This window comes from Pseudorca crassidens, chromosome 4 (assembly GCF_039906515.1).
Source record: "Pseudorca crassidens isolate mPseCra1 chromosome 4, mPseCra1.hap1, whole genome shotgun sequence".
In the NCBI taxonomy this organism is placed as follows: Eukaryota; Metazoa; Chordata; class Mammalia; order Artiodactyla; family Delphinidae; genus Pseudorca; species Pseudorca crassidens.
Genome location: NC_090299.1, coordinates 30,266,882 through 30,280,982, shown reverse-complemented (window position 1 = coordinate 30,280,982; position 14,101 = coordinate 30,266,882). Strand labels below are relative to the sequence as shown.

General features: G+C 41.8%; 1 protein-coding gene and 1 pseudogene across 4 annotated transcripts in view; both read left to right on the top strand.

Moving 5' to 3' along the window:
* Positions 1-3,602, top strand: part of SEC24B (SEC24 homolog B, COPII coat complex component) — a 93,635-nt gene extending 90,033 nt beyond the window's left edge. For all 4 annotated transcript variants that reach the window (XM_067735360.1, XM_067735359.1, XM_067735358.1 and 1 more), the window contains 2 exons: positions 2,351-2,454; positions 2,697-3,602. In XM_067735360.1, coding sequence (XP_067591461.1) covers positions 2,351-2,454; positions 2,697-2,811 — 219 coding nt within the window. In that variant the 3' untranslated portion in view covers positions 2,812-3,602. The remainder of the gene's footprint in view (positions 1-2,350; positions 2,455-2,696) is intronic.
* Positions 3,603-4,219: 617 nt separating this feature from the next.
* Positions 4,220-5,350, top strand: LOC137222982 (RNA-binding protein with serine-rich domain 1-like; annotated as a pseudogene).
* The last annotated feature ends 8,751 nt before the right edge of the window (positions 5,351-14,101 follow it).

Sequence of the window (14,101 nt, the reverse complement as noted above, 5' to 3'; positions counted from 1 at the left end):
CGCCCCTCCTACCATCTCATTGTGGCTTCTCCTTTGTCTTTGGATGTGGGGTATCTTTTTTGGTGAGTTCCAGTGTCTGCCTGTTGATGATTGTGCAGCAGCTAGTTGTGATTCTGGTGTTCTCGCAAGAAGGAGTGAGAGCACATCCTTCTACTCCACCATGTTGGTTCCTAATCCCAGTTCTTCCTTTCTATTTTCCCTTGGCAACCACTAGTTTACTTTCTATCTCTACGGATTTGCCTGTTCTGGACAATTCATATACAGTATATGGAATCACACAATATGCAGCCTTTTGTGTTTGACTTCTTTTACTTCTCACAGTGTTTTCAAGGTTCATCCATGTTGTAGTATGTATCAGTAGTTCATTCTTTTTTATGACTAAATAATAGTCCATTGTATGAATATACCACATTCTGTTTATCCAGTAATCTGTTCATGGGCATTTGGGTTATTTCTACTCTGGGGCTGTTGTGAATAGTGCTGCCATGAACAGTTCATGTAGAAGTGTTTGTGTGAACATCTGTTTTCAAGCTTTCTTGGGTATGTAACTAGGAGTGGAATTGCCGGGTCATATGGTAAACTCTAAGTTTAACTTTTTGAGCAACTGCCAGACTGTTTTCCAACAGCTTTAACTTCTCTAATTGAAATTATTTTGCTGGTAATAAACATAATTTCTTCAGTAGGCCTTTACTGTATGTGTGTTAATACCAAAGAAATATGATTCTGAAAGCAGTTCTCTATACTTAATGGAAAAGGCCTACCTTATTGTAAATATATCCTTTCTCCTAAATGAATATAAAGTCAATGTGATTCTTACCAGATTTGCTGTTTGATTTATTTTTTTTAATTTGACACATTAATCCCAGAGTTCATTTCTAAGACTCAACAAATGAGGATAATAAGGAAAAGTTTGAAAAGAGAGAATACTATCAGCAACGGGGAAATCATGTGAAAAACAGGTCCTGCTAAATAAAATAGTAAACTTTATTTTATAGCTGTATCTATGCACTGTGATACTGGCACCATAAACATATCAGTGGAACAGAACAGAGTACAGAAATGGATCTAATTCATGAAAAATAGAATGCGGTAAAGATTGCATTTCAAATCACTGAAAAAATGGAATATTAGAAAAATAATATTTATTATATTAAAATGGGTAAGGCCTTTGTAAGTCAGTGGTAGAAAAGGTTAAAGAATCTGAGAGCATAAAAATAAAACATTTCTATCTGGTAAAATAAAGCCAAAAGACAACCAAATCAGAAGATTATCGGTAACTCATATGACTGGAAAGGGGCTTATTTCTCTGGGATAAGAAGTTCTCTTACAAATTTTTAAGAAAAGGACACCCGCACTCCCTCAAATAAGAAAAGAAAAATGAGGAATGATTTGAACAGGTACTTCATGGGCAGAAGATATAGTAGTGGCCATATGAAACAGTGTTCAACTTCATTTGTAATTAAGAAAACAAAATAACAGCGTAGCATTTCTTTCATTTATCAGATTTTTGCCAGCTGGTAAAATTTTTTTAAATTTGATAACAGGCAGTAATGCAGAGGGAATAGGTCAACCGGCCTGTCAAATACTATTGATTGGACTCTACATTTACACAGTCTTTTGGAGGGTCATTTGACAATATCTGTTCAAATTAAAATCACACAGTGTATAAAACAGTAAATTATTTACTCCTAAGAATATATCCTATAGGTATATTCATGGAAGTATTTATATGTACACATATACTTGTAGCATTAAATAAATAATATCTATGCATCTGTTAAAAAGAATACAACCTGAAGAGAGAATAATGCGCAAAGAATAGACTTTTTAGGTATCTAAAATAGTCTTGCATGTAGTGTTTAAATATATTTACACATTCACACTATTCTTTAAAATTCCTTGCCCTTAAGTTTTAAGGACTAAAGAAAACATAAAATTCCCTAAGAATGCCTATTATTAGAACAGGGTATAATGTATAGTTGTTTATAAGTGAAATTGGAGCTTAGTGATAGCCCCCTTCTCTTGAATACTTCCTTTAGAAGAAACATACAAAGTGTAACACAATATACGTGAAATACTAATCATTGTGTATGTTTTATTGACTTGTCTGGAAAAAAGTATAACATTCAGGTAAAATGTCAGTCACATACTTATCATTAAGTGTATCGATGACTTAGAAAAACATAACCAGATGTATCGACAGTGTAAATTGCATGTGTTTGGTTGCTGCTGTTTGGGCTGGGGATCGAGTGCTGGCAGTTGGTTGGTGATAGTGGCAGTCATGATTGAGTCCTAACACTGCCTAAGTCTCTGAGAAAGGAAATAATCTCCTAATTACATTTTTTACCAGACACATCTTCCAGAGCTAGACACCCTTTCATCAGAAAGAGCTAGATCCTTTATAACCTGGCTTAGAGACAACAGACCATTAAACCCAATTCTTCACGTGGTAAAGTAAGTACTTCTGTAACTTAATTATGAAATTGTCTTATCCTGTCCAGTCTTTGTGAAATTGTTTGTCTTCAAAAGCAAATTTTAAATAATAATATCAAAATACATTCTAGTGGTAGAATGCTATTACTTGATTAACATCCCCTATTCATTTTCAAGTTCCTATGAATTAGTAATTTTTTTGATGTATACGTATTCTTTTTAATAGTATGCATTATAGATAAAAACCCCTTTTTCTTCTTCAGAGATGAGAGTCCTGCCAAAACAGAATTTTTTCAACATTTGATTGAAGACCGGACAGAAGCCGCATTCTCTTACTATGAATTTTTGCTTCACGTTCAGCAGCAGATTTGTAAGTGAAGTGGAATAAAATTGAATAAGAAGAAAATGGTCTATAACCTAGGTAAAGTGTAATCTGTCAGAGAAGCACATAGGAAAGTTGAAATGTAGGCATTTGTTGTTACAAGAGACAATGTGTAGCATAGCACCTGGTCTGAGGCTTTGGCAAAAGGTAAAGACGAAGAAATAACTTGACAGATTTTCTTCATCCTAAACTAATGGTAAGGATGATGCTGTTTCGCGAAGTATATTTTGAATTGGTTTCCACACATTTCCAGTAGTGCAGCAGTACAGTGCTCTGTTCATTGCAAGCCGGCAAACTTACGTAGTTATGTGGGATGATATGTCATAATGTAATATTAGATAAATTCCCTTTTCTTATAATTAATATAACATTTCTGGACTTGAACTCTGACAAGAGATGCCAAAAGGCAGTGGTACCGTGTTATTTGTTTATATGAATTACTTTTTAACAAGGAATGATTCATATTCATTAAATGAATTCAGTATTTTCCCTGTAAAAACAATAGAGTTTCAGTACATGAACTATAGAAAACAATATATATATAATGTACATAAATGTTACATTTGTAAAGAAAATGTAAAAATGTAACTACAGAATATGAATTGCTTAAACTGTGCTGCATTGTTGGATGACAACTCTTTTGGTGGCAGTTAGAGAATGAGGTTGACTAACGCATATTACGAATTGAGTCCACAAAAGAAACACAAAACTCTTTGTAATTCTGTTAAATCTTTTATGTGGATTTATTTATGATCAGCCTACTAATTAAAAATATTTTGCTTGACAATATGGCTTGGTGTTTGTGTGTTTGTGGTCGGGGAGTGTTGGTGGTATTTTTACTTATAGGATGTATTGAATTTACTGCTTGGGGAAACGCAGTGATACCACATTTCACTAGGTAATATATGTGAATATGTTTTCATTAATTTGTGGACATTATCAAGTACTTATTCTGTTTGTATTCTAAAACAACACTGCTTTCAAAACACATATGATTATTGACTAATCATAACCTTAATTTGTTTCTTGGTTAAATTAGGCATTTTTTCCTGCACACACATAGCAAGAAAATTTTTATAATGTTGTGACTATCCTGTTGAATTGACTTTAAGATTACCATCTTGAACTTTGAGAGTGCTTTTATTCTGATGGGAAAAAAAAACTCATTTACTAACAGCTTATTTACTATAAAAACTGTTCATGATCCATTAGCTTGTAAATAAAATTTTATTATAAACACTGTAAAAGTCCCATTGATAAACTTTGGAAGGAAAAAGGCTCTCGATTTGCGTGGTGAGTGATTTCTGCCGGTTTGTGTTTGGTGGACCTCTTTTCTTTGGATAAAAATAAAAGTACTCTCTCGCATTCCCTGCTAGAAATGAGAGGTTAAATGACTCACCCCGGATGACGTTACTAATTAGCGGCCGAGCCAATAGTAGACGTCAGATGCTCTGCACACCCACCACCTTCTCCCAGCCGTCCCCACACCGTGCTGCATCCGGGAGGGGACTCTTGTGGGACGCGAGGATCGACTGCAGTACTCCAAGGGCAACCGAGTACTGTAATTTTACAATGCAAAGTATCGTGTTTCTGCTTTAAGAAAGATGAAATGTTTTGTCTTTGGATAGTTTGTTCCTCAGTTAATAGGTATTTTTAAGTACTAATCCTTGCTAGATACTGTTCTAGGCCCAAAACACATAAAATCCCTGCTTTCACAGAGCTTACACTGCAGAGTGAGCTTGTGGAGGACTGGGGGAAAGACAGTACGTTTATATGTCGGGTGTGGTGAATGTAACGGAGAAAAAGAAAGCCAGATAAGGAATCCAGAATGCTGGTTTTAGCACGGGCTCCCGCTGCGGCTGCAGCTCCTCTTCAGCCTCGAGCCGCTCCGGAAGTTCCAGCAGCTCCCCTGGCTCTCCGAGCCCTTCTCGGCGCAGGCATGACAGCAGGCGGCGTTCCCGCTCCAAATCCAAACCACCCAAAAGAGACGAAAAGGAAAGGAAACGGCGGAGCCCTTCCCCTAAACCCGCCAAAGTGCACGTTGGAAGGCTCACCAGGAATGTGACCGAGGATCACATGGAGATACTCTCCACCTACGGGAAAATTAAAATGATTGACGTGCCTGTAGAAAGGATGCACCCCCATCTGTCTACAGGCTACGCATATGCGGAGTGTGAGAATCCAGATGAAGCCGAGAAGGCGCTGAGGCACGCGGATGGAGGACACATCGATGGCCAGCAGATCACTGCCACCGCTGTGCTGGCCCCCTGGCCTCGGCCACCCCCCAGGCGATTCAGCCCTCCCAGGAAGGAGAGTGCCGCCACCGCCACCCATGTGGCGCAGGCCCCCCCCCCCCCCCCACAGAGGAGGAGAAGGTCGCGTCCCCCTCGGCGCAGGTCCCCCGGCCGCCGCAGCCCCAGGAGCTGCTCCAGCTTCAACTCCTCCCGATGCGCAGAGCCACCGAAGCTCTGCCCTGTGACTTGTATTCCCGCCAACTCACTTTTGTCACTTTTCTCGACGAAGGAGGATCGGTAGGAAAGAAATCCCTTACCCGGGCAGGCCTCGAAGGTGAAGGCAGTAATTGCCACGTTTCCCCTGGCGGCAGAGTTCCGGCTTCAGGAGCGTTGTTGGTTTGGGGGCGTGCTTATAAAGATGCCCTCCAGTCTTCTGGCTAGAAAGCTTCCGCATTTCTAGTTCCTGACAGGCAGTTTAGTGGCAGAGCCCGCAGGGATGAGCAGGGGGCTCCAGGAGGTGGTACAGCCCCACCCTGGGAGCATGTTTTCCTATTCCACAGATGACCTGGGTCCCACCTGGTGGCCTGCTCGTGCCCTAACCTGTTGGCCTGCAGGGTCCCACGGGAAAGGTGTGCTTTTACGCAGCTGCCGTCCTTGTTAGCCTGGCCGTGCTCCCCTGCATGAGTCCTTTTCTGACCTCTAGGGCCAAATACCCAAAACGGTTCTTTTCACGTGTACTCATGTCGTACACACACACACACACACACACACACACACACCCATGTCTCCCTTTCTCTCTGAAACTGGTAAGTTGAGAGTCGACTCTGTCGGGTCATCACAGAACCCCCCCGCCCCCCGCCGCGTTGTGTTGGTATACATGGTGGTCGTGCAGGTTACCTTGGCAACGTGTACATTGTTTTTTTGACTTTTAATGTACAGTCAGTACTATACATTTTCTGTTTGGAGTTTTGTAACTTTGTAGCATTTTAGATAATATTGTGTTTGTACCTTGTTGTGTAGAGAAAAGAATTGTGTTGAATAAACCTAGGATTAGAGTGCAGCTCGAGTGTTGGGTTCACAGCCTCCTTCCTGTCCCTTGGCCCCAAAGGCAGCTTCAGTTGTGAGGTAATTAAACATGATTGTCTTAAAAAAAAAAAAAAAGAATGCTGTTTTTGATAGTAACTAGGGAAGGCCCTTCTGAAAAGGTGACAGTTGAGCAGAGCCCTAAAGCCATGTGGCTGTCTGGAAGAAACAGTCCCAGGGGGGACCTTTGCAGTGAGTGAATGTGGAAGTTAGCTTCTGATCACTCTGACTTTCCCTATAAAAGAAGCGATTGGAGTTATCAGCTGCGAAAGGGGAAAGAGTGTGAGATTCCAAGAAATAGTCACCTAGGAGAGTGAGAGGTCAAGCAGCACCGAGGGCCCTTCTTTCGATGTGAGCCATGAACTTCAAGTGAACCCAGTTAGCATGCCTCTTCCTTCTAGCCACATTCACCACCTGGTGGAAAGTTGGATTTAAGTTGGAACAGAAGAGCAAGGGAACTGAGGATGTATACAAGGAAGATACTGTGTCATTTAAGTGAAAGGGGCACATACTGAGTGATGGATAGAAAAAGGTCATGGGCTTAGTAGTTTGGAGGTCCTGTTGAGGTCAGAGAGCTGTTAGGGTATGGATACCAGAGGGAATGAGCTGGAAAGATAGGAAGTGGTGGTCAGGATATGGGATGCTTGGAATTGAGATTTGAGGGAAGTTTAATCTGGATGTCTACAAATGAGGAGCAGAGGAATGCCTACCTCGGGTGTGAGATCGGAAACAGCCACCTTGAAAGGCTTTGTCCTCTGAAGACGGCCAGACTTCAGTTAGAGAATGTGAAGACTGACATCAACGAGAACATCGGCCTGAGGCGATTGATCCTCACGGGGATAATCGTCCTCATCACCTCCAGTGCAGCAAGTCTCTGGCCATTTTTTATTTGTGAGGCGGGAAGTTGACAAGAGGAAGGGGCATGCTTACCAGGAGTTCTCTGAGCCCCTTTTCAACTAATTGAAACTGTCATTAAAGTCGGCAGTTTTTTAAGAGTATCCCAGGTGATGTGAAAATCTCCTAATCCCTTACTAGAACCATTGTTTAATAGGAACATACAATTTGATTTATAGTTTACATACTGCTCTTAAAGAATATATCCGTAGCACAAATCAAGAGCATTGATGGAAAAAGAATTCTATTCTTTATTTATACATTAATGTATATTTGTGTGCTAAAACCTATTTGAAAGCCATTTAGAGCTTGAATCTGTTGTAGTCAACCCATGAGGCTATAAAATTCACATAGTAGCAAAGTGTTGTTAAGAAAACTATGCGTCCTCTATTCAAAGTAACTTTTGAAGACCCTAAAAATACTTTCAAAGGCCAAAAGAAGATGAAAACTAACGAAGCTGAAAACAACACTGAAGATACTATTTAGGTGGAATTGCTAATCACTGAAAGAAGACAGTTCAAGATTTAAAAAAAAAAAACCTTATTCTTTGGCACATGAAACGGAGACCTCCTGGAAAATAAAAATGGTAGGTAGATATTTTATGAATCACTCATCTTTTTTTTTTTTTTTTGCGGTACGCAGGCCTCTCACTGTTGTGGCCTCTCCCGTTGCGGAGCACAGGCTCCGGACGCGCAGGCTCAGCGGCCATGGCTCACGGGCCCAGCCGCTCCGCGGCATGTGGGATCTTCCCGGACCGGGGCACGAACCTGTGTCCCCTGCATCGGCAGGTGGACTCTCAACCACTGCGCCACCAGGGAAGCCCGAATCACTCATCTTTTATCTCTAAACTCAGAGATGGAATCTGCATCAACCAGAAAATTGGGTATCCTCTTCCTCCTGCCTTCTTGTAATACCTATGAGCAGCAGAGAAGTTAGCCTCGGTTAGGAGACACAGAGGCTGTTAACGCATTGCCTTCTCATGGGTCATGAGCTGATCCAAAAATGAAAGCCCTTTCTTTAGTTCCCATTAGTAAACAGTGCACAGTTTTGTAGATTTTCATGTCAATTTGGGGGCCAAAAAGCATTGCTTACCAGTAACCCACTAAATGAGTTGTTACAGATTGCTAAATTGGTAGTCACAAATGAAAATCACTGTTTTATTAAAGATTACTTGACACTCTACTGTTCTCCTAAGAAACCTGGTTCCTGTGCAAGTTTGTAATTTTGCAAAAACTCCCTGAAGTGCGTGTATACAGATAATTCGGTTGCCACCTCCTCGGGAGCTTCTTGGGTGAAATCTGAAACATGCCTCCACATATGCAGAGGGCAGGGAGCAGCCGAAGAAAGAGGCAGCCACTCCAGAGTGGTAGGTGGCAGTTTTAATACGCAAGGGAACTTACTTACAAGGCTTGTCTCGGGCGGCCACAAAACCAGTAGGACTCCACACCTACCTGCCAGAATCTTAGAAGTTTATATAGAGACCTTAACTGGCTTCAGTCACATACACGGTCCCGGGAGCCTCAACACTGTATTTGTGTTTCAAGACTGGATCCTTGGAGCAGCTGCTGGGAGCAGGGAAAGCAAGCAGAATACAGAATCCAAGGCTAGGGGAGCGGGCGGGGAGCCTCCAGGTGCCAGGGTCAACTGGCAGTCGCGTCTTTTTGATGGCCTCCTCCTGCGACAGGTGCTATGCCACAGACAGTCTGTCAGACAACGGACAGAAACTACCCTACAGCTGGTGATCAGTCAGTTTTTATGAGTGCATCATCACTGCTCAGACATGTTCATGGTTTTAGTCAAGCGACTATTCTCGTTTTTCAGGTACCTATTATTTTAGCTCAATAGCCAATTAATTTGTTGATAATTTGATTAGGGTGTAGTGATGTATATGCTTATTTTTACACTATAATTGTCTAAAACTAGATTCTGAAATATACTTTTTGGTAGACGTAAAATGATTATACTCTCATTGTTAAAACAGAAATATGTATAACCTACCCTTCTACCTTGCTTATACACTCACTTTCTAAAAATATATATATTATTTATTTATTTGGCTTCATCGGATCTTAGTTGCAGCACGTGGGCTCCTTAGTTGTGGCATGCAAACTCTTAGTTGTGGCATGCATGTGGGATCTAGTTACCCGACAATGGATCGTACCTGGGCCCCTTGCACTGGGAGCGTGGCGTCTTATCCACTGCGCCGCCAGGAAGCCCCTCTACCTTGCTTGTAACATTTTATTGATGATGTGGCTGGTACATGTGTGCTAGTTTAAGTAATTTGTAAATATAATTATTAGGTTCTTTTAAAGTTAATAGGCTATGGCTTTATAATATTAAATCATGGTTAAGCCTATTCTCTTTAGAAATAAATAAAAAGCAATTTGTATATGTTTCTCTCAGTTCTTTATTACATTGAAATTTACTTTAGGTCAGGGATTTTACCTTGAGTCTTTTTAGTACTTCTTGTCTCCCAACTCACATATCCCCAAGCTCCTGTCCTTATATAGCTACGTAATAGAAACACGTTAAGTTAATTTAGTGGAAAACTTATTAGCCTTTCTTACCATGGAGTCATTTCAGAATGACCCTTGGGAAAGCTGTAAAACACTGTACTAGTTTGGAAAGCCTGTCCCATTTTTAATGAAGTTTTTATGGAATTTTTTCTATATTCCAGTTTCTTTCAAATCCTGCTCTTTTGGGACTTAACGTTTTATGACTTGCATAGTAACAATAGGAAAGACCTATTAATATGTGCGTCCTATTGAAACCTGAGTGATTTTACTAGAATGAAAGATACTGTGCCTCTAGACTATCTCTTATTATCAGAAACTGATAGGTAATTATTTGCAGAGTCAAGAATAACAGGGAGACGGAGAGATGAAGGAATAAGAGGTTTAAGCAAGAAAGGTCAAAGCTTAAAGCTGAGTTATTTAATTAGGACCCTGAGTACTGTGTCCGCAAGCAAATAAGGGGTCTGAAAAGGTGTTTTTCCCCAAAATCTAGTGAACCTAAGTTGTCTTCATAGAACTTACCACAATCTTTTGAGTGATAGTTTAGGAAGGAATGGGAACCAAAGTGGGATAGAGAATGGGTAGGAACCAGAAGGGTAACTCTGAAAGTAAAAGAAGATTGATTGTACATCACTATAGGGGCTGCCCTTCTCCATGTCCAGGCTTTGCATGTCCTTCTCCCCTTACTTGGAAACCCGTTCGATCCCTTCCTGGCTTCACTGACTGAACCCCACTCATCCTTAGAACTCAGCCTAAAGATCACCTCTTTCTGGCAGCCTTTCCTGACCACTCCCCCTCCTGTGTGTTTCCATAACACCTTCCACTTTTCTCTGCCATAGCCCTTGTCAGCGTTATCATTGACATTCTCCTTTAACACAGGAACTATGTTCTCTTTTAAACTAAGGCAAGTGCCTCCCACCCCCATGCCTGGCACATAATAGACATTCAGCAAATGTTTGTTGATTCAGTTTTAAATGATTCTAAGTTAGAGATAAAATGAGTTGAAGATCTGGAAACAGAAGTAAAGAAACAGTCTCTTTTGGATGAAAGAAGAAACATACTATACCATGCTGGATGGAAATGGAAAGAAAACCAGATGGATGCAATGGGAATAGTGCCAGAAGGTGGATAGAAACCCCATGAAAATTCAGGAGTGTAACCACCTCTCAGGTTTCTGGAGCTTCAGGCGTCTGGACCATGTTGCAAGATAGCCTCCAAAATGAAAAAGTCACTCCCCCCAGGTCACCTTCCACAACACCTTGTACAATGCTTGGTGACTTTTTGGGGTCTTAGAAGCTACATACGCCCCATTTCAATGTGCCACTATGACCCATTTACCAAGTAACTGGTAAGGCTGCCAATTTGCAGTGCAGTCAGAGCAAGAGAAGGCTCTACGTAAAGGAAGGCTGTGGTGCAAACCGCTCTGCCCCTAGGGCTCTTTTGACCCAGCAAGTCTAACTGGAGTGTCTGTGGCAAATGCGAATGCCATGCGGGGCTCAACTGGAAATTACAGACCTCTCTATGGTTCGGGAGCACAGCCATATCTTCTGCAAAAAAAACCTTTTATCTCTTTGAGAACAGCTCCTAGACTGCTACTGAGCTGTGCACTGCAAGACGTTGGATGCCCCAAGCGAGTAATAAGATTGCGCGTGCCCAGAAGCAGTCTATCACTAAATGTGAACAGGATATAAGGTACCAGGCTCAGCTGTCCTGAAGCAAGTTGCATGAGCAGGTGGCTCGGATTCTTACGGCCACTCCTGCTGCATGGCCACCTTCCCTCGGTTCACATCCATGGCCTCATGAGCTATTTCCCTATGATCAGTTAAAGAAGGAAGAAAAAAACAGAGCCTGCTTTTAAGACAAAATTATGACACCAACTGGACTGCTGTAGGACTAGTCTAGTGGTGAAGGGAAGTCTTTGTGGGCAGAACTTCAAGCCATACATTTGTCTAGACAATGAGGCTCCCAAGAGATATAGGCCTATACAGCTTCATAGGCAAGAAGCTAATGGCTAGTTAAATGACCAGGGACTTGGAAGGAACAGGATTGGAAACTGGTGACAAAGGTTTAGAGAACAGGTATTTGGATGGATTTCACAGAGTGACACTGTGAAGACATTTGTATTCCATGTGAACGTACACCACAGGGCATCTGCAGTGAAAATTGTCCACCTGATTCAGGTGAGCCATCTGTGAATGTCAGCCTTGTTCCTTAGTCACCCCAGTATTTGCTCAATGGCCTGTGTACAGATTTGCTTTACTTGCAAGGATAGAAGCTATGCTTGGGCTAAATACTATGGGCATCCCCTCGCCAAGGCTGAAACGGCTGCACTACTGTATTCCTAACCTGTCCTCAGCTGAGACCTACTTTGATTTCTCGACATGACATTATTCCTTGGGGAAACAAGGCACCACGTGATAGCAGGTTAATTACATTGGACCCTTCCACCATGGAGCAGTTTGACCTCAGTGGAATAGACACACAGTCTGAGACTGGATTTGCCTACCCTGCCTGTAGCATTTCTGCCAACACCACCATCTATGGGCTTACAGAATTACCATGTGATTTCCACATTGTTTCTGATCAAGTAACTCATTTCACGGCAAAAGGAGTGTGGCAGTGGGGATTCACTGGTCTTACCACGACCTGTCACCCCCAAAAGCAGCTGGCCTGATAGAAAGGTGAAGACACAGTTAGAGTGACTTTTGATGTACTGTCCTACAGGATGCAACATATGCTTTGATTCCGAAACCAGCATTTTTCTCCCATAGCCAGTCCTGAAAATCAAGATGGGATCAGCATTCCATCTTAACCTATTCACAGAATTTTAGGGTCTTACTCCCCAAAGGAGCATGCTTCCACTGAGGGACACAATATTGTTCCTACTGAATTGGAAGTTATGACTACCAGCTGACTGCTTGGGGCTCCTTATGCCAATAAGTTGGAAAGGGATTTATCCTGATTGTGAATAGGAATTAATTTGCTGCTATATAATGGGGTAGGGAGGACTATATCTGGAACCTATAGAATTTTCCAGAGGGCCTCTTAATACTTCTACATTCAAAATTAATGGAATACTGGGAATTCCCTGGTGGTCCAGTGGTTAGGAGTCCGTGCTTCCACTGCAGGGGGCACGGGTTCGATCCCTGCTTGGGGAACTAAGATCCCACAAGCTGCACCATGTGGCCATAGATAAAAAAATAAATAAAACAAGAAAAGAATGTCAGCTTAAAAAAAAAATTAACGAAATACTACAGTAACTCAGTAAAAGAAGGGGTCACTGATGACATGACTCAAACTCTTCAAAAAATGATTTCTGTCTCCCACTAGGTAAAGAATGCCAACCAACATCCTGTACCGTGCTAAATAGAAAATGGTACACGATCTGAGAGGTGCAAGGTGAGCAAATTTGAGAGTGAAAAGGAAGAACTCGATTCTAGCCCTGTATCTGTCATGTTATATTAGACCACCTCCAGTAGAAAGAAGTGTTTGAGAGCCAAACAGAACACAATTTGAGCTCTAGTCCCTCTGCTAGCTGTGTGACCTGGGCCAAGTCCCTAAACTCTTCTGAGCCTTAACAGTCCTACTAGAGATGATAATTTTTTTTTTTAATTTTTAAAAAATGTTTATTTATTTAGGCTGTGCTGGGTCTTCGTTGTGGTGCACGGGTTTAGTTGTGGTATGTGGGATCTTAGTTCCCTGACCAGGGATTGAACCTGAGCCCCCGGCATTGGGAGCTCGGCGTCTTAACCACTGGACCACCAGGGAAGTCACTAGACATGATAGTTCTGTGGTAAGGGTTTTGTGAGAATTATATGGAACAAATGTGTAAAGTTGTCCATTAACAACTGACATATAGTAAGTACTCAGTAAATGTCGGTCAATGTCTTGGCAGAATCGCAGCACAACAGTAATAGTAGCAATGCTCTGCCCATGTTGAGCCTGCTCTCTGCCCTTGTATCACCAGTGTCAGTTTGCCTCATACCTACCAGTTTCTACCTTCACTGAAATTCTTCCCTGCTTGAGACTAAGGACCAAAAGTTTTAGTGCTGGCTACTGCCACCTTAACTCCCTTTTTCCTAGGATTCATTTGTTAAGCACACTTATATTTGCTTCAGACCACCCAGTACTGCTGGATATACAGAAGCAAGCGGTCTTTGTCCATTACATCCGTCTACCACCAGACTTCAAAATGTGATGCTCACCAGAGAGCCTAAATTGTTATGCTAAGTTTTCTTTGATATCAAGTTTTAACTTTCTACCTGATAATCTCTTTATTAGGAGAGACTTATGAATTCTTATGCCCCTGGGCCTTTGAACATGCGGGAGCCTCTGCTAGAAACACATCCTCACCTCTTCATTTGACTGGCTGCCATTCCTCCTCCCGTTATTCATGTGCACTGATGTCAGCCTGACCCTCACCCCGAGCCTACCTGGACCTCCCCGCTAATTGGGACCTTGGGCCCTGGTCTTTTTCCATTTATTCCGCTTTAATTTCTTGTTCTGTTAACTTCCCCACTATGTTCTATGTGGGCGAGAAACTCATCTTTTTCATTCATCAC